Below are 21,244 nucleotides of genomic sequence, written 5' to 3'. Positions count from 1 at the left end.
CTCTCTCTCTCTCTCACTCACTCTCGTTTCTGTTGTCATATCTTTATTTTCTATTATTCTACTCGTTCTCTTTGTCTTTATTCATTCTCTCTTGTCACTATTCGCTTCTTCTGTCTCCAAGTTTCTCACTTCTTTCCTTGCCTTCATTCCATTTCCCACTATATATTATATTCCCCACTCTCTCCCCCTCTCTCTCCCTCTCTCTCTCTCTCTCTCTCTCTCTCTCTCTCTCTCTCTCTCTCTCTCTCTCTCTCTCTCTCTACCCTAGTTTTCCTTCGCAAGTCTCAAGGAGTCAGGAAAACCCACACGCTCCATTATGCGAACGAGCTGATGCGTATCGCTCGATGTTATCGCAGGTAAAACAAGGTATCGGGTGGAGGTGTGTCGGGGTAATTGCCCAGGTGATAATACCCAGGTGTCAGCTGGTTCGATACAGAGAGGTTCTTAAGAGGGGAGTCTTGCTTACACCCCCTTCTCTCTCTCTCTCTCTCTCTCTCTCTCTCTCTCTCTCTCTCTCTCTCTCTCTCTCTCTCTCTCTCTCTCTCTCTCTCTCTCTCTCTCTCTTCTCTCTCTCTCTGTCTCTCTCTCTCTCTCTCTCTCTCTCTCTCTCTCTCTCTCTCTCTCTCTCTCTCTCTCTCTCTCTCTCTCTCTCTCTGTCTCTCTCTCTCTCTCTCTCTCTCTCTCTCTCTCTTTCTCTCTAAGACTAGGGTTCATAAGGGTTCTAAATTGGCGTACCTAGTGAAATTGCAAGCAAGAGCTGTTATCCTCCCTCAGCTCATCTGAAGCCTTGCTTCTAGAGACTCGGTTATTTCATGAGAATGCACTTTGAAACTAACTTTCACATTGGGAACTATCATCTCTCTGTAGAGAGAGAGAGAGAGAGAGAGAGAGAGAGAGAGAGAGAGAGAGAGAGAGAGAGAGAGAGAGAGAGAGAGAGAGAGAGGGAGAGGGAGAAAGAGAAAAAAACTGTCTTTCTCTCTCTCTCTCTCTCTCTCTCTCTCTCTCTCTCTCTCTCTCTCTCTCTCTCTCTCTCTCTCTCTCTCTCTCTCTCTGTTTGCCTCTTTCCTATTTATTTCCTCCATTTCCTCCCAATATCTTTTTTTCAATGGCTTCCTGGCCGGGAGTTGATATCCTGACACTATTAACTAGGTGGTTCAAGAAATGGATATAAATATTAACTAATGCGAGGGCTTGTAACCACGTAACTGTGCAGCGGACAGCCTTCTGGGACGCCAGCCGGACTGAACCATTCAACTGAATTTGAATAATGCGGTTATTCAAATATTCAAATAACCGCTTCTGCGGTTATTCAACCGTCCCAAGTTCCGAAGCGCTTAAGCTTTATACTGTCATTTAGTAATTATATTAATAATGCTTTTTATTTATTATTATTATTATTATTATTATTATTATTATTGTTATTATTATTATTATTTTAAAGAGTTTTGATGATATTAATGCTGGTTCGTGCAAATTATCACTGCATGTGTCTGTTCAGATTATTGAAGAAGTTGGGTTATTAATCTGCAAGATTTTGCAAATTGCTGAAATAACAGTCTGTTTGATTCTCGTCTTATTGCGAAAACGCGTTCCGTAATTTGATGTATTTTGGATATGAGGCTTGAGATTGGCTTGTTTTTTTCAAAGGGAACATCTGACTATATATACATATATATATATATATATATATATATATATATATATATATATATATATATATATATATATATATATATATGTCGTACCTAATAGCCAGAATGCACTTCTCAGCCTACTATGCAAGGCCCGATTTGCCTAATAAGCCAAGTTTTTCTGAATTAATATATTTTTTCTAATTTTTTTCTTATGAAATGATAAAGCTACCCATTTCATTATGTATGAGGTCAATTTTTTTTTATTGGAGTTAAAATTAACGTAGATATATGACCGAACCTAACCAACCCTACCTAACCTAACCTAACCTATCTCTATCAGTTAGGTTAGGTTAGGTAGCAGAAAAAGTTAGGTTAGGTTAGGTTAGGTAGGTTAGGTAGTCGAAAAAACATTAATTCATGAAAACTTGGCTTATTAGGCAAATTGGGCCATGCATAGTTGGCTGAGAAGTGCGTTCTGGCTATTAGGTACGACATATATATATATATATATATACTATTGAGTTGCGCTCTGGTTGTCGGTCTGAAGTGGCCTCTCCAAGGCGCAAAGCCAGGATAGGTTGATAGGGAGAAGCTGTCACCCATGCAGCAGGACACCCACCTCCCCCTCCTCTCCACGGCGCCGAAAGTCTCCAATAGAAAGGCAAATGCCAATACGATTGGTTCCAGCGCCGTCGCAGGAACTGTCAGAACGAAGTTGAAACCCTCTCGACGATAACCGGAATATTTTGAAAAAAAACACAATTGTTGGCTGTTCCCTCCCACGCCCGCTAAAGGACTCTCACCCCCAACGATATCAAAATAGTCAAGACGATGACAGCTCTCTCAAGCAGCCTGATAACGCACACACAGAACTAAACTCTCTCGAAGGTCTCGTAATGTTATCCACAGAAACAGCCCATCACAGGACTTATCCGGACCAACATCATCAAAATTATCGACAGATATAACAGCAATAGGAAGTTATAGACATAGCCGAAGGGACATACCCGAGCATACCTTCTGGCTTAATTCGGTTTCCTATTTCCATTCTGTGCCTTCTTAATTAATTCATTGCAACTTTGCATAATTCTCTTAATATCTCATTGGGTCTAACATTAGCTGTGAATTGTGTGGTTGTGATTTGCTGGTTGTATTTTGTAAGCTTTCAACTCTATCTCATTTATTATCAAGACTAAAACCAGTGCGCTAAAACAGGAGCGAAAAAAGAAACAGGGAAAAAGGAGGAAACCCCACCTCCATTTAAAACATTGACCCAAATATCACAGTAACAAAGTTATCGCCAATAACCAAACTCAATTACGGGGCTCACCATAGCCCGTGCTACATGGACACTTCGTTCTGAGTAACTAAATCTAAAACAACAACAACAACTATCTCAATGTGAGCAATATCTCCTAGAAGCTGAAGCTCACTTCTCGCAAGCATAGTTGTTTGAGTTTAAAAACAAAAAAAAACAAAAATCTCCGAAGACATATACTAAAGTCACCCCCTTATCCCCCCCAGGACGGAAGTAGAAAACGAGTCACAGAGCAAAACATTGCCTGATTTAGGTGACAAAGTGAGCACCACCAACTTATAATTTGGGGAAGTATATCACGCTCTTTTTCCCTCAAGTCTCCGTCACTCGATGTTTGTGTGCCAATAATGACCTCATTTCCGATTTCAAGGGGACAAAAAAAAAATACATATAAATTACCCCATTTGCAGCGTCGGAAGAGGAACGGTGAATTAAACCACCCTTCCCATCTTCCTTCCCTTCCCATCTTTCTTCCTTCGTTGTCTGTGGGGTTAATAACATCAGGGAGGGAAGGAGAGAGAGATGTCAGGAAGATAGGATGGAGACGAAACGAGAGAGGAAGTAGGTCTTAGAGAACACGTAAGGGGTAATGGTCTAAACGAAGCGATTTGGGAGAAATGGGTGGAGAAATATATTAGGGAAGGAATGGGCAGATTAGAGTAAGAGTATTCAGAGTATAGAGTAAAGGTATTGATTTCACGAATTAAGTTATTAGGGTATTAAATTATAGAGTAAAGGTATTGATTTAACGAAAATAGGAAGGGCTGATGGGAAAAAAAAGAGACGTGACAAAGAATGAAAGAGAATTATAGGAAAACAGAAGGAAGGAGAATGACAGCTGACGAGACAAAGAGATGAGGGAGAGAGAGAGAGAAGAGAGAGAGAGAGAGAGAGAGAGAGAGAGAGAGAGAGAGAGAGAGAGAGAGAGAGAGAGAGAGAGAGAGAGAGAGAGAGAGAGAGAGAGAGAGAACAGATATCATAGAAAACAAAAGGCAATACAAGTGATGGAAAGCGGAAGATATAGAAGATAAAAACAGTCAAATAATGAAAACAAAAAAAAGAGATAAATGAACATATGGGGTAAACCAAAAAAATATTGAAAGAAAGAAGCCAGAGACGAAGAAAGGAATGAGGAATCTAGGGGATACCGGAAAGGAAATAATGTTTGATAGAAGAGGGGCAAGGCAGTGAGAAAAGAGTAATGAGATACGAGTCAGCCTTCTCTACCACCCCTTTCCCAAGTAAAAGTTCCATCACTATGGCCACTATGCCCACTTCTGTTCATCACGTAGATCAAGAGCTCCCAAGTCTTTGTGTGTTCTTGAGACAGACAAAACAGACCCATGTTTAAAAAAAACATTCTCGCTTTTAATACGCTCACTATACACTCCCGGGTTCCAGTATGCATACTAACAGAGCCATAACCCGGGTTGAAACGTGTGGCTTTCGTTACCCACGTTTAAACAAGCCACAAGAAAAGACAAATTCATTTTGTTGTTCAGACCTGAATGTAAATATTCAGACCAGGAATAATCGTCTACAGTTGCTTATTATTTATATTGCGGCTTTTTGAGGTCAAAGTTCAATGGGAGGATTTGCTGAGAGCGTAACTTTTCACGAGTGTCGTAATTAGCGTAAAACAAGTCTTGGTTGGGGATGATTTGGTGTTGAAGTTTCGACATTAAGATGTTTTGAACCTCGAACGCTTTTCGTAAATGACTTTCAGGGGCCGGATTGAACGCTATATATTTCCCCAGTACTTAAACAAACTATAGACAATTAGAATTGAAATGTCCATTCTGAACATGTCCAGACCCAAAACATCATGGTTGAAAATTTATGCATCTAATGTATCCAGAACCAAAACATCATGGCTGAAAATTTATGTATCTAATATATCCAGAACCAAAACATCATGGCTGAAAATTTATGCATCTAATGTATCCAGAACCAAAACATCAAAATCGTAAACTTCCAGTACCCGGAACCTGGAAGTCCAAACTATCCCAACCCAAACACCTCATGCTCGAAACCGCTGAACCCAAAGCATCCGGATAATATTCTTTATTACCCAGTACAACACTTTCAAGCTTAAAGCTTTGGTAAATGGTCCTGGGAGGGAAGAAGAGCGTGGACTCTCAGATTATGGCCGGATGAAGTCCTTTGTGTTCAACCTAGTTCTTGTACGTTAGGGTGGACTGGGAACGGATATGAAAAATCTTGTGTGTGTGTGTGTGTGTGTGTGTGTGTGTGTGTGTGTGTGTGTGTGTGTGTGTGTGTGTTTGTGTGTGTGTGTGTGTGTGTGTGTGTGTGTGTGTGTGTGTGTGTGTGTGTGTGTGTGTGTGTGTGAAGGAGAAGGTCTTTGTAGGAACTAATGACGCCCGCCTCCCCTTCCCCCTTCAAAAGAAATCTTAATCCATCGTTGCAGTGAGCTAATATTTTGCTAATCTAAACAAAAATATTTCTGACCGACAAAAACATGTTATCCCCTAAAATATTGGAGAATATTGAGCAAAAGAAGTTCTTGGTTTTTAAAGAACCTTTTCCTGTTGTTCTTCAGAGGAGAATATGTCTTATACCTCTCAGGTTATATAAGGTGATATGCTATGCCCATTATGTAAGGTTCTTCTACTCAGATATTCTCCAGTCTTGTTAGTCTACACAAGATTGATATACTCTTTGTCGAATCCAAACACGATTTCCTCCATGTTGGGTTCCATGAGGTGACTACAAACTCATCATCCGGGCCGGTAATACTGGTTACATACCTGTTATATCAGGCTGGTTGCTGCCAGGTAACTACACTGTTGATCCTGCCAGATAATTACAAATTAATTAAGCTTTCCAAGCAAGTGGGATCTACTAGATGAATACATTATTCTAACCTGTCGGTCCTTGGGAGAAGTAGGTGGAGCTGTTCCTTCTAGTGTAGGTTAAGGGTCAAATTTTAAAAGTTTTTATTTGGTGTGTATATATATTCGGGGATTTACCGAGCAACCAGTGATGAAGATTGGGGGATAGACAGATAAAAATGCAAGCGAATACACACACACACACACACACACACACACACACACACACACACACACACACACACACACACACACACACACACAGATAAACTGTTTAACACTGGTGGTACACGAACTAGGGGACACAGGTGGAAACTAAGTACCCAAATGAGCCACAGGGACGTTAGAAAGAACTTTTTCAGTGTCAGAGTAGTTAACAGGTGGCAATGCATTAGGCAGTAATGTGGTGGAGGCTGACTCCATACACAGTTTCAAATGTAGATATGATAGAGCCCAGTAGGCTCAGGAATATGTACACCAGTTGATTCACAGTTGAGAGGCGGGATCAAAAGCCAGAGCTTAACCCTCGCAAGCACAAATAGTTGAGTATAAGTAGTCGAGTACACACATAAATATACACACGGGCGAGCGGACAGCGCCAGGGAGTCACAGTCGACAGGCCCGGGTTCAAATCCTGGCCGAAGCAGAAACAAATTCGTACAGTTTCTCTTAAATAATGCTTCTGTTCACCTAGCAATAAATAGGTACCTGGGAGTTAGACAGCTGTTGCAGGTTATTCACATGTGTGTGTGAGTTAGTGAGAAATATATGTCGTAGATACGAGTTATGATAGAGGAAAATTGGTGGGAAATCAGTACATTAGGCAAACCTCAGTTAGAAAGGCGGGGTCCAAGAGCTAACAGCTCGATCCTACAGGCATGAGTAGCAAATACATGTTGTTTGTTCACACTCGTATATTCACCGACCTCCACCCTCCCACCCCCTTCCCATTACCCCTTCCAAAACACACACACACACACACACACACACACACACACACACACACACACACACACACACACACACACTTTAGTTTCAAAGCGTTATACGACAAAGAGCACCGGGAAGACGGGACACCTGGAGCGTAGTTCTCATCCTGTAACAACACTTAGGTAATAACACACTAATCACCTAATACCTGTTGAACAGTGTGCGGAGGTATTAACCTTAGAAAAGGAGTTAACCTTACCCAGCGCCCTTGGCTACATCATTACTTAAGGCTTGAGAAATACGCTTGATTTATTTTCTTTTGTTTGGCGTATTTTCTTGTTTCTTGTCCTTCGTTGTGTGCTTTCTACTTGTTTGTCTTGCAATATATATTTTATCTCTTAAATGTTCCGAGTTTACTTATTTTTTTCCTTGTAAGTTCTAGTTTTTCAATCTATGTTTATTTTTCCTTCCTTTATTTAAAAAAAATCTTGGTTTGTTATTTTTTTAACTTGCAAGTTGCTATTTGTTTGTTTGTTCCAGGAAAAGGTCGATATTTTCTGGTGTAATTTGTACTAGCCAGATGCATGATAGATTCTTTTAGCAAGTGGATCGTTTCGTAAATTATCTTGTGCGAGCCATTTCCGCTTTTGATGTTGCATGATCTATTGTTTGAGGGTTAATGGGTTGCTTGTTTGTATTGGTTTATGGGCTTCTGCTGGGTTGCTTGCTTGCCTATTAGTTTGTTTACCTGGGATACATCCTTTGAATGAGTGTCTTGCTTTTACTGCGTTGCTTGATTCTATATTCAGCGTGATTCTATTAATTTCCATTTATTGGTTTGCTTAATTCGAATTAAGTTGCATTGATTGGCTTGATTGATTATAATAGAGTGAATGATTGTATTGGGTTTCTTTGTCTCTTATGTTGTTCATTGATTTTTTAGTAGGTTCCTTACTCCATTTCGAAATGTGTGTTAAATACACACATATGTGTTATGAGGAATGTGGAAGTGAAGGAGGTACTGGAAAGAAAGATGAGATGAGGGATAGGCGAACAGAAATGGGGAGGGGGGGAAGAGAGAGAAAAAGATTTGGAGAGGAGAGGGAAATGTAGAGGTGATGGGAGGAGTTCGAGAGTATGCAGTGTGAGACGGGAAATACTGAGAGGTGATGGGCTGGGAGTTGAGAGATGGGACGGTGGTGGATAGTGATGGTTGTGGTAAATGGGGAAGTAATCAGACACACACACACACACATCTCAAGCGAGCTTGCGGTCGCGCGTGTTCGTCTCCCTTATACCTGCCTTCCCTCCATCAGCTGGGAATGTAAACATTACCTACCTAGGTGTGGATAATGAGATTCAGGTGTGGATAATGAGATTCAGGTGTGGATAATGAGATAATGAGATGCATTCACTCAGTAACTCTACCTGAGTTACTGAGTGAATGCACCAAAAAAATATATATCTCACAGCATAAAATATAATATATAAACCAACAATACAATTTAATTAAAAAAAATTTAATGTCTAAGGACCTTACATGAACGCGTTATATATAATATATAAATAATATGCAATATGATATATGATATATGGTTATCATGATAGTTACTTGGTGAAGGTGGAGCATCTCTGATATCTTTTCTCTGCCACACAGGACCAAGTGGAAGAGACAGACAGCCGTGGGCTTGGAACTGCTAGCTGAGGGTGGATATGGGCGGTTAATAGGTGGATACTGGCCGTACTCTACCCCGCCCGGCCTGTCCACGCCCACCCACCCCACCGCCCATCTCTCAGCCGTGGGCGCGCTCTCCTCTATGGCGGCGCTGTCTTCGTCAATGGATCTCTATTACCGGCATGTGAGTGTGTGTGTTTGTGGGTGTGTGTGTGTGGGTGTGTGTGAGGGTGTGTGTGTAGTGTGTGTGTGTGTGTGTGTGTGTGTGTGTACTCACCTATGTGTGTGTGTGTGTGTGTGTAGTCGTGGGTGTGTGGGTGTGTGTGTGTGTGTGTACTCACCTATTTGTGTGTGTGTGTGTGTTTTTTTTTTTTGTGTGTGTGTGTAGTGTGTGTGTGTGTGTGTGTGTGTGTGTGTGTGTTTTGTGTGTGTGTGTGTGTAGTGTGTGTGTGTGTGTGTGTGTGTGTGTGTGTGTGTGTGTGTGTGTGTGTGTGTGTGTGTGTGTGTGTGTGTGTGTGTGTGTGTGTGTGTGTGTGTGTGTGTGTGTGTGTGTGTGTGTGTGTGTAGTGTGTGTAGTGTGGGTGTACTCACATACCTATACTCACCAGGATATATTCTACATAACACATATATCCTGGTGATATATTAATAGATGCAAGCTCGTAGCAATTTATAACACCCACTTATAGTTCCACTAGGGACCAGTCTTAGTTTAATTCAGTGACACAGTCCATTCGTGTTTCCTACCACCTGTGAGAGGGACGGAAGAAGACGAGGTGGCATCGAAATAAGCCAAAACGGTTTGGCATAAACATAACCCATGAAAGAATGTAGTGTTTGTAGTGAGAAATTGTGAGCATAAGAGGTCGATTAGAACTCTTTTTAATTCCTTGTTATGGGATTCCTTGTTATCTGGTGTTAATTCTGATTTTTTCCTCTATACACACTATTCCATTTGAAATAGATGCTAAGTTCACATTTAGAAAGAAAGGGAAAGAAAAGGGATAAGGAAGGAAGAAGAGGGGAATGGGAACAGCGGAAAAGGATAGAGTTAAAGTAAGAACAGAAATGTTCAGAGAGAAATAGGATTTATTTTTTTTTTACAGAGGTGAAAAGAGAAGGAAAGTGGAATATAGAAAGAAACAAGCTAAGTGCATTATAATAAACCAGTAGATCACACGTAAACACAAACACACATTAACCTCTCATGAACCACAAAGAAGTGCAACCAAAATGTTCTGACTAATTCTTCTTGTCCATCACACTCAACAAATTCAACCCCAATCATCATGTCCTCACCCCCAAAGTAGGTTATCTTGAGGTTATCTTGAGATGATTTCGGGGCTTTTTAGTGTCCCCGCGGCCCGGTCCTCGACCAGGCCTCCACCCCCAGGAAGCAGCCCGTGACAGCTGACTAACACCCCGGTACCTATTTTACTGCTAGGTAACAGGGGCATAGGGTGAAAGAAACTCTGCCCATTGTTTCTCGCCGGCGCCCGGGATCGAACCCGGGACCACAGGATCACAAGTCCAGTGTGCTGTCCGCTCGGCCGACAGGCTCCAACTCCGACCGACCCCACCCCCGACTCATTACTCAATTTCCCAATTCCTTACGAAACCCTATGATCATTAAATCGACAAAATCTTCTTCCTTCAGGCGCAGTTGGCTGCTTTGAGTCGCTCGGCGGCGGCTGCCGTGTCTCCTGGCCCGTCTCCAGCACTAGACGGTACGCCCACTCTCCCCTCGTCCGTGGGCACCTCATCCCCGCCCACGCTCGTCACACCCAGGGTACTCTACCCGCCCACACCCACGCAAGCCGCCCTCGCACACTATTTCAAGCAGTGACGGAGGCTCCAGCGTGACTGTTGCAAGCAGTGACGGAGGCTCCAGCGTGACTGTTGCAAGCAGTGACGGAGGCTACAGCGTGACTGTTGCAAGCAGTGACGGAGGCTCCAGCGTGACTGTTGCAAGCAGTAACGGAGGCTACAGCGTGACTGTTGCAAGCATTGACGGATGCTCCATCGTTACTGTTGCAAGCAGTGACGGAGGCTCCAGCGTGACTGTTACAAGCAGTGACGGAGGCTACAGCGTGCCTGTTGCAAGCAGTGACGGAGGCTACATCGTGCTTGTTGCAAGCAGTGACGGAGGCTCCAGCGTGCCTGTTGCAAGCAGTGACGGAGGCTACAGCGTGCATGTTGCAAGCAGTGATGGAGGCTACAGCGTGACTGTTGCAAGCAGTGACGGAGGCTACAGCGTGACTGTTGCAAGCATTGACGGAGGCTCCATCGTTACTGTTGCAAGTAGTGACGGAGTCTCCAGCGTGACTGTTACAAGCAGTGACGGAGGCTACAGCGTGACTGTTACAAGCAGTGACGGAGGCTACAGCGTGACTGTTGCAAGCAGTGACGGAGGCTACAGCGTGCATGTTGCAAGCAGTGACGGAGGCTCCAGCGTGACTGTTGCAAGCAGTGACGGAGGCTACAGCGTGCATGTTGCAAGCAGTGACGGAGGCTCCAGCGTGACTGTTGCAAGCAGTGACGGAGGCTCCAGCGTGACTGTTGCAAGCAGTAACGGAGGCTCCAGCGTGACTGTTGCAAGCAGTGACGCGGGTTTCAACAGAGAGGCTTTAAGGAACAATAACAAGCATCTGCTAGCATCCACGCTCCCTACACCGGTCACCGGTTGAAGTAACTACCCAGTTACTCGCGCTTACAAAACCGGTCGACGACCGGAGGATGCTGCCAGGTCTCCAAGCTCGGTGTCACAGGTACCCCAGACTTCAGACATAATATTACTGGCTGCACAGTGTCTAGCTTCTGAAAGTTACGTCAATTGCATATTGCAAACATTACTAGAAGAGGTGAATGTTGAACACATTCACACGTAGCCCACATGGCCCTCTGGACTCCCATAGACAGTTTCACGACGTCTAAATACAAGTCAGAAGGTAAAGTCTCTTGAGACTAAGGGTCCTTGAGCTCCTGAGACAGTCTGGATAAATGTTAGCAATGATAATTAGCAAAGTGATTTGTTGCATGGTTAGGTGGAGTTTCCAAAGACCCGGATGTCGCTGATGGTGACCTGAGTGCGTGGAGAGCCTCCTGAGTGTGAATCTGAGTGTGTGTGTGTGTGTGTGTGTGTCTGTATATGTGACTGTATATATGTGGCAGTATATGTGTGTTCTTTCCTAGTATGTATGTGTAGATGTGCCTTCCCAGTACAATTTATGTAGCAGGATCTGCAGGGTCGAGCTTTAACTCTAGGGCCCTGCCTTTCAATCTACCAGTCGTCTAATTGAGTAAGATCAGACACCGTATGCTTCTCACAGATATTCTTTGGAAACTATAGAATTAGGATAAATTATTTGCACCTTATATTTTTATTCAAGCTTCCATTTCAGAACTATAACTGTCGGTTCTTCGTGGCTCCTTCGAGCAGTGCTACTTTCAGTGAACTACCTGAGAACAGTGCTACTTTCAGTGAACTACCTGAGAACAGTGCTACTTTCAGTGAACTACCTGAGAACAGTGCTACTTTCAGTGAGCTACCTGAGAACAGTGCTACTTTCAGTGAACTACCTGAGAACAGTGCTCCTTTCAGTGAACTACCTGAGAACAGTGCTACTTTCTGTGCATTCTTTAGCACAGGTCCTCACATACGTATCATACAGAGGTCTAAATGACTCCTTTTCTACGATCTATAAACACAAAAATAAGTTTTTTAACCTACGACTGAGATGCAGTTCGAGTCATATGTAACGTTGAGGGGTATATTTGGCGATATATATACGTTCAAACCCTTTTTTTTGGGGGGGAAGATCTGATATTGAAAGGTTTCTCGTCTTCATTTAGAACATCTTTTTTGGTATCCTCACTCCTTCGTTCATAATCAGTACATTACACTTACTGCTGTTGAACTCTGGCAGCCACTTGTTTATCTTGACCTTCCTATAGCATTTTATAGTGTATTGACTCACTTAAATATCCTCACCTTGATGTGGGTGCATTCACCCAGATGTTTAGGAACATAATCAACAAGATTTGCTTGTAGTATTCGATCAAGCCATATTAGTCCATGACTTACTACTCTTAAGTTTTTCCAACCGCTTGGGCTAGACGGCAGAGAGACGGTCTCGCTTCATGCAGGTCGGCGTTCAATCCCCCGACCGTCCACCAATTGGTTGGGCAGCATTCCTTTCCCGCCGTCCCATCCCAAATCCTTATCCTCACCCCTTTTCACGTGCTATATAGTCGTATTGGCTTAGCGGTTTCTCCTGATAATTACTTACATTGTCATATTCTGTTATGAAACTTTGAAATTCGTGCCAATAATCTACAATAACAATGCACACAGAAATCACAATAGCGTGATGCATCAAATGAACAAATCCACAAGGGCCGTGACCCCTCGAACAAGGTTCGAACCCTCATCACGGCCCTTGTAGGATTTGTTTACAACAACAACAATCCCCGATAATATTTTGTTTAAGTAGTTCCTCGTGACCTCTGTGTGGTTAATTGGTATCTATAATTTCCATCCATGACAATATGGTCTGTTTTGTATTACTCTGGCAAAGCATCTGTTTATCAGTTTTGATATATCTGTTTAGTATTTTGTATGTTGTTGTCATGTCTCATTCACGTGTTTCTTCCTTTCTTCAGCGTTGTGTGTGTGTGTGTGTGTGTGTGTGTGTGTGTGTGTGTGTGTGTGTGTGTGCGCGAGAGAGAGAGAGACAGAAACAGAGACAGAAACGGAGACAGAGTTAGACAGAAAGGCAGAAAGAAAGAAACAACATCTGAAACAGAGACAGGCAGGCAGACAGTGTTAACCCCCCCCCCGCCCCCCCCCTTCCTCCATCTCACCCAGTGTTACTAAAGTCTAATGACTCCAGCACCGTTAACTGCTTAACGAGGTCATTAAGGACGTGCTCGTTTCCCCCTCTCGTTAGTATTACAAGTGTGTATATATATATATATATATATATATATATATATATATATATATATATATATATATATATATATATATATATATATATATATATATATACCTCGTTACGGTAGTAAGCCATCAGACTGATAAATTACTCTGATGTTGCCATTCAGACATTTAAAAAAGTCTGAATGAAGATATAAGTGATAAGCAAGAAGTGAAGACTTAGAAACCCACGAAAGAACATGATAGTATTTTTAGTGTAGTGAATGAAGGCGTTTAAAGATTTTTTTCATTCAACTTATATTAGAAATGAAAGCAAAATGTTCTTGAAAGACGGCTATAGTCTCTGTCTGTCTGTTTCTCTCTGTCTCTCTCTCTCTCTCTCTCTCTCTCTCTCTCTCTCTCTCTCTCTCTCTCTCTCTCTCTCTCTCTCTCTCTCTCTCTCTCTCTCTCTCTCTCTCTGCTAGCGACAGTCACATATAAAGTCCAGAGTGTCCAGAGTGAAAGGAAAGTAAATATCAAGGGAAGAAAAGCTAAACCATATCTATAACTACGTATTATTTGAAAAGGATACGAGATAGACTAAGTGCTCGGAAATGAGGACGGAGCGAAGGAACGCTGGCCAACCAGCTGGATCAAACGCCAACCCTGCAAGAGGACAGGTCGACGACCTGCCCAAGTGGACGAGAATTGGTATATTTTTGTCCTAGTGAATAAAAGACTATATCAGGTCTTGTGTAAATTAGGAAATATTTTTCCTATGAAGAGAATACTATTTTGTGCCTTGCATGGCATCCAGCCAAAAATAAAATATAAAAGTGTATTCATATAAAATTATTATTATTATTATTATTATTATTATTATTATTATTATTTTCGTTATTGTTATTGATATTATTGTAATTATTAAGGAATCAAGAACCAAAGTTATCATACTTATTATCATGTTAAATTTTATAGTGAACATTTCGCATTATTTATTGCCTTGACTGAGTCATGTTAGTGTTCAACAAGAATCTGACACGTCCTGAACGCTTGTTCAAGCGTGTGAATGACGATCAGGAAGCTCAGGTGAACATGTCACATCTGAGTAGGAATTGTCATATTTTCATTTAGATCTTTAGACTCTTAGTGAACTGTTTCACTTGCCTCTGAATAGAATCAAAGTGTCTATTTAGATAAACATTTAGGTGAGCCTACTTTTCCAGGTAGGCTCATATATATATATATATATATATATATATATATATATATATATATATATATATATATATATATATATATATATAATATATATATATATATATATATATATATATATATATATATAATATATATATATATATATATATATATATATATATATATATATATATATATATATATATATATATGTGAGCCTATCTGGAATATATATATATATATATATATATATATATATATATATATATATATATATATATATATATATATATATATATATATTATACATATTTATATATGCAACGTGTAGAAAGCATACATTGAGAATTATACAAATTTATATACTTGGCATATTTTTATACCTATCACCTCATGTGTGTGTAAATATAAGAATATATCAATAGAGTTCCTTCACTTCATTGTTAGTAGTAGTTAGAGGCAGTGATATTTTTTGACAAGCGTTTGAACGCTATGTTTCTATTACGAGTTTTGACATTACTTCTATGTCCTAAATACCATCATGTAGTAAAAAGACAAGGAAAGAATATATACATTTGTTTTCTTTAGTTCCTGTCCTTAATGACAATAAATATAATGGTATGTATGAGTTAAGTTGAAAATAATACGTGTTTAAAATCCGTCACGGAATAGGAGCCATCTATAGCTATAAGAAGGATTGTCAGCTTGTCTGTCTGTCTGTCTGTCTGTCTGTCTGTCTGTCTGTCTGTCTGTCTGTCTGTCTGTCTGTCTGTCTGTCTAAGGTTGGAGACCAAACTCCTGGGGTTAGCTTCTTCCAGTTTTGCAGGGGGAATAGTGTGAGGTAAGGGACGCACATAGACTGGTCGGAGCAGGTCTAATAGACCCCCCCCCCCCTCCCCAGGCGATTTTCATGGTATCAGGTGTGAAATAGTTGATGTGTTATCCTTAGAGTTTTTAGTGATCGTAATAATATGCTTTCTGAGAGACCCATAGAGTTGCTTCAATGTTTCTTAATACAAAGAAGGGAAGGGGGCAGAGGGGAGGGATGGGGTGGCTAGGGGAAGGGAAGGGGGGGCAGAAAGAGGGGAAATGAGGATGATAGAATGTAAGAGGGGAGGGGAGGGGTGAAGTAGGGGATATGGTCGGGAAACGGGGGAAAGGGGAAGGGAGAGGTGGGAGGGGGGGATAAGTGGAGAGGGGATAAGAAGGGGGATAGAATGAGGGATTGGGGAAAGACAGGCTGTCCCGGGCACCGCTGGGTATCCCTTCTAGTATTACATATTATGTATTTAGCGCCACTATTATGTGAGGGAGGGGAAGAGAGAGAGAGAGAGAGAGAGAGAGAGAGAGAGAGAGAGAGAGAGAGAGAGAGAGAGAGAGAGAGAGAGAGAGAGAGAGAGAGAGAGAGAGAGAGGAAGAGATATAAACACAGAGGAGCCATTATGAACCAGACCACCACAGCAGTTACCTGCTTCTCTTAATTACCATCACGTGAGGTGCCTCATTAGCAGGTGTGATGGCAGCTTAATTAACGGATATCCTACGTGCATCGTGAGGAGGAGGAGGAGTAGGAGGGGGGTGAGAGATGGAGGAGGGGCGAGGGGGAAGAAGAAGAAGAAGAAGAAGGAGAAGAAGGGAGTAGATAGGTGGAAGCAATAAGAGCTTCTGATATCCACCCCCCCCCCCCCCTCCCTTCGAACACCCTCGTTGCGGAAAATACGCAATTATGCCCAGCGTGGTTAACTTGATATGTGTGTGTGTGAGCATGTGGCATCCTTTGTTATCCATGTGCACGCACAGGTGGCCCGTACATGTGACTGTATTTAGTACAAGTAAGAGGTAAAAGTTAGCTAATCTTCATGGCTATTTCTCTCTCTCTCTCTCTCTCTCTCTCTCTCTCTCTCTCTCTCTCTCTCTCTCTCTCTCTCTCTCTCTCTCTATCTGGCGTTCACGCAGTTACGAAAACTTACTAGTTATAGCTGGATGGGAATGTCCTCCGCCTTTAACAAAATAAAATCCCCGACCGTTCAAGTAGTTGGGCACCATTCCTTTCCCCTGTCCCATCTCAAATCCTTATCCTGACCGGTTCCAAATGTTATATAGAACTATATAGTCGTAATGGCTTGGCGCTTTCCCCTGATCATTCCCCTTCCTTGTCTTTGTTCTTTAGTTATGCCATGAAATACACCTGCCTTGAAAATGAGGCAGGTGTATTTTCTCAGGTGTTCTCAAGACTAGACTGTGAATGGTGTTTATAATTCCTGTCTCCCAAACCCGACCACGAGACAGCAGATGTAAACATATCCTACAACACTTAATTAGCAATTAATAGCCTAAACAAAAATTATCTATTGATGGATTCGGTAGGATAAACTCCTTTGTATCTGTAATGATTGCTGCCAGGAATGGGCTTCAGAGTAACCATAAGTCAATGAGGAGGGAGACACTCACCACACACTCTCGTCCTTCAAGTGCTGAGTGCGTGCAGGCAGCACTTGAAGAACGAGTTGGGGAATACTTGAGCGGAACATAGCCAGGTGTATTAGGGAAGCGCAGGGGGCAAGAATGATTAGCGTAGGGCAAGGATCATTAGGGCAGGGAAATGGGTCATTAGGGGGGAGGACAAGGGTCATATAGAGCAAGGCAAGAGGTTAGGCAACTATTCACCCACACGCCCACCCACCCACACACACACACGCCCACCCACCCACACACACGCCCACACACACAATGTTCTTCCGTGGAACTATGATGAACACACAACCTCCTCTCCTAAAGAACACCTCACCTCACACGTCTCTGGTTAACCACCCATCAGCAAGTCTTCATTAACTTAACTCACGCCAGTATATTTATGAGCAACAATGCAATGGCACATTTAACTCGTCCGTGATTGCAGGATAGACAAGAGAGAGGTGCAATTTTCTAACGTTTTTCCTGGCAACATGGTATTATTTTACAAGGGAAATTGCAGGCATAAAATACCAGCAGGTACCTGCAATGGAAACGAGGCCTCAGCGGTGAACAATGGAGAACAAAGTGTAATTATTGAGTCGTAACTATACCTGCTGGGTCGTGGAGCCCAACTTATTAAGTAACACTTTTCTAAGTAACAGTGTGAGAGAGTCGACTTTGTTGCCGGAGACAATCTTACTCATGCAAGGAGAGCATCTAGAGATACAGCATCTTTCTCTCTCTCTCTCTCTGGTGTGATGCTAGTTGGGATGATTGGTATTGATTGGGATTGATCGGTATTGCAGGTTTATTTACATGTTTAGAGGGATTGGGTCGAGGGAGGGGCTGTAGCAGCATAGTTATGTGTACATATATACATACATACTCTCGCACAGAGCATGGATACATTTATTTATACATACATGTGTATACACATACAAGCATTCCCAGATACATTCATTCATACACACACACACACACACACACACACACACACACACACACACACACACACACACACACACACACACACACACACACACACACACACACACACACACACACACACACACACACACACACCCCTTTATACATACACTCATATATACATGCGCAGAACACAAGATGACTCGGTACTATGGGACCAGACGTCCTTTACATAATAAGCCGGAGCCCAGAAGCTGAATCTTAACCACAAAGCATACACATACACACACACGTATACAAGTCCCTCTTCCCCCACACTCTTTATACCCCTTTAGACCTATTTAACTATACATTCTACCCATCGTTATCTAATGGTCTTAATCCGTCCTAGTCCTTACCCATATATCCTAATCCACCCCTTTCTCATCCCTTAGCCTATAACACCCTTTTCAGAATTCTCTCTTTCCCCCTAATTAATATATATTAATCTGAGACTCTCGCTTATTTCCTACATATTTACATATTTCCAAAACCTTTCATATATTAACGTATATATAGCTTTTATTCGAAGCCCCTTTATATATAGATATATATAACCAAAGCGGGGTTGTTCTTCCCTGAACCCACACTAAATTTCCCTAAACTCTTTATTTTATCACTACTAAAATCCTGATTCTCCCTCCACAAATTTTCCGCATCGTCTCTTAAACTCTGTCTAGTTTTCCTTCTATCCCTGTTCTATATTTGTTTCGTACTTTTGTCTTTAATCCTGTTCTTCCTTGTAGGTAAGAACAAGCAACCTTTTACCTTCCTTTTTCTTCCCTAGGCCCATCTTTTCCCCACGAAAAAAAATCCCCTTATTTCGTACTCATATCCGAACGGATCCAATCCTTCTTTGAAACCCTCTGTCCTACCTCAGTATCCTCTATCCTCCCTCAGTGTCCTCTATCCTCCTTTAGTATCCTCTATCCTCCCTTAGTATCTTCTATCCTCCCTCAGTATCCTTTATCCTCCCTCAGTATCCTCTATCCTCCCTCAGTATCCTCTATCCTCCCTCAGTATCCTCTATCCTCCCTCAGTGTCCTCTATCCTCCCTCAGTATCCTCTATCCTCCCTATTATCCATACCATTAGAGTTAGACTCTCTCATGTAAACAGGACTGTCGTTTCTCTGTCTCAGCAAATATGCAAATTTGTCTGTGTCACGTCACTCAGCTGTGTATCACTCACGAGGAATGGGTTGTGGAAGGGAATGGAAGAAAGAGAATGATTGGGGGGGGACGAAAGGGAAAGGGGGAGGGGATAGGGAAGGTAGGAGACCGAGATGAAGAGAAAGAGAAAGAGATACGAAGTGGATTGAAGGTGTAGGGTACGTTGAGGAATGGATAGATACGTTGAAAAGAATATGAAGAGGGAAAGGAAGAATATGAAGGAGAAGAGAAGAGAAGAGAAAAGGATGGAGAGCTGATAGTGCGTGTGCGGAGCCAGTTTATCATCTCTTGCTTCCGTCTTAGGTCCCACCGTTTTGTAGAGGTCAGCGGAGGAGTCAGAAGAACAGGTAGGGACCAGAGGGGGGGGGGAAGTGGTAGTTAAGAAACAGGGTGAGGGAGGGAGGAAGGGAGGGAGGGGAAAGGGAGTTGACAGAAAGGAGGAGTCAAACAGACAGCAGGTGGGAATGCAGAAGAAAGTTGAGAAACAGGAGGAGAAGGAATAACAAGATAAAAAGGGAGAGGGTGAAGAATTCTCTGTCGGGTGACAGATTATGTGATGGTGGGAATGACAGAGGAAGGAAACAGGAGGAGATAATAGAAGGAAATGGTTGGAAAATCAAGTATATTGTGACATAGTGACTTCGTTTTTCATAACGAGATGCCATATGGAGGAGAAGAACGGAAGAAACACAGAAACGGAGATATAGAAAGACCGGGGATGAAGAGTGGCAGATTACGGGGCTATTCATGCCCGTGCCACCTCTTGGGTGGCTTAATCTTTATAAATCAGAGTGGCAGAGACAGAGAAGGAACGTAAGAGATCAAACAAGACATTCTCCAGCATTTTAATAGACGTATTATAGCCAAAATTTCAATAATTATATAAACAAATTTACTGAATAACTATTTTTTTGTTTATCCGGCATAAGACTAAGTCAAATCAGCAGCTCTAAACAGTAGAAATAATTAGTTTAAAGTTCACAAAAATCCGCAAAGCCGTTCTTCAGGCGCTAGTAGTCACTTCAAAAATAATTACAAAAACGCTTCTAGCGTATTTCAAAATGCTCAAAAATATACATTTTGAGTCAATTTTATCAAATCAGCTTCTCTAAAAGCATGGTTTACTCAATTTAAGGTCACTCGATTAACGTTTTTTTAACGCTAAAACCATGTAATTGAATTTTTTAAATTTATGTGTGAAACTCCGATCAAGTGAATACTGAAGGTGATTCAGTAATCTTCATTTGATTCAGAATCAAGTGAAGGTGATTAGATATATCCATCTTTACTGAGTACCACAAATGTTGAGGAAGTAGAAGACGAATGGCGTCCTCCTTGTGCTGTTGCAAGAGTATGCAAGAGGTGACTGATGCCTCGCTCTATTGTTTGACGTGGTTGGAATACGGCACAGAGAGACACATGGTTGCAACCGGGTTAAGGGTGCCGTTACGTCGGGTGTGCCAGGATTGGTTGGTGGCAGCACCAGCGGGATTGGTTGGAGGCAGCACCAGCGGGATTGGTTGGAGGCAGCACCAGCGGGATTGGTTGGAGGCAGCACCAGCGGGATTGGTTGGTGGCAGCACCAGCGGGATTGGTTGGAGGCAGCACCAGCGGGATTGGGAAGGGGGGATTGGGAGGGGGGTGGGTCACCAGGGCAGTCATATCGTGATGCAGTGGTGCTATACGCACTTTGCACTCGAGAGAGAAGACTTGGGTTTGAGCCAGTGGCAGGGGAGGTGCATGAGACTTTATAGAGGGTAGAGCAAGGATCTCGCTTCATGCAGGTCTGTGTTCAATCCCCCGACCATCCACAAGTTGTTTGGCACCATTCCTATCCCGTCATTACATCCCAAAATCCTTATCCTGACCCCTTCCCAGTGCTATATAGTCGCAATGGCTTAGCGTTTTCTCCCGACTTTGCCTTTCCTTTTGGAGGTCATTTTCACTCACTGAATCTCGTCTCGGTACCACCGAATGTCAGTTGGCGACGTGGATGTAAAGTGATTGGCGGATCGTGTTCTAGTACAGCAAATAACATGATTTTTTGTTAATAAGTTGCGGATTAATGATGCATCCCTCTCCCTCCGGCCACTCCGTAAATAATCCGACCTACTAACCTAACTAGA

The 21,244-nt window shown here is 42.3% G+C and overlaps 2 protein-coding genes across 2 annotated transcripts in view; both read left to right on the top strand.

Annotated features, from left to right (window-relative positions):
• Positions 1-13,373, top strand: part of LOC138370311 (barH-like 2 homeobox protein) — a 65,325-nt gene extending 51,952 nt beyond the window's left edge. The window contains exons 3-4 of the mRNA XM_069334462.1: positions 8,392-8,593; positions 10,067-13,373. Of these exons, the coding sequence (XP_069190563.1) occupies positions 8,392-8,593; positions 10,067-10,255 (391 nt within the window). The 3' untranslated portion in view covers positions 10,256-13,373. The remainder of the gene's footprint in view (positions 1-8,391; positions 8,594-10,066) is intronic.
• On the top strand, positions 10,424-12,092 carry LOC138370214 (mucin-22-like). Its single transcript, XM_069334209.1, has 3 exons — positions 10,424-10,449; positions 10,550-11,084; positions 11,811-12,092. The coding sequence occupies exons 1-3, from the start codon at positions 10,424-10,426 to the stop codon at positions 12,090-12,092; spliced, it is 843 nt and encodes a 280-aa protein (XP_069190310.1).
• Positions 13,374-21,244: the final 7,871 nt, after the last annotated feature.

The sequence above is a fragment of the Procambarus clarkii genome, chromosome 31, assembly GCF_040958095.1.
Source record: "Procambarus clarkii isolate CNS0578487 chromosome 31, FALCON_Pclarkii_2.0, whole genome shotgun sequence".
Taxonomy (NCBI): Eukaryota; Metazoa; Arthropoda; class Malacostraca; order Decapoda; family Cambaridae; genus Procambarus; species Procambarus clarkii.
This window is presented reverse-complemented; position numbering and strand designations above follow the sequence as displayed.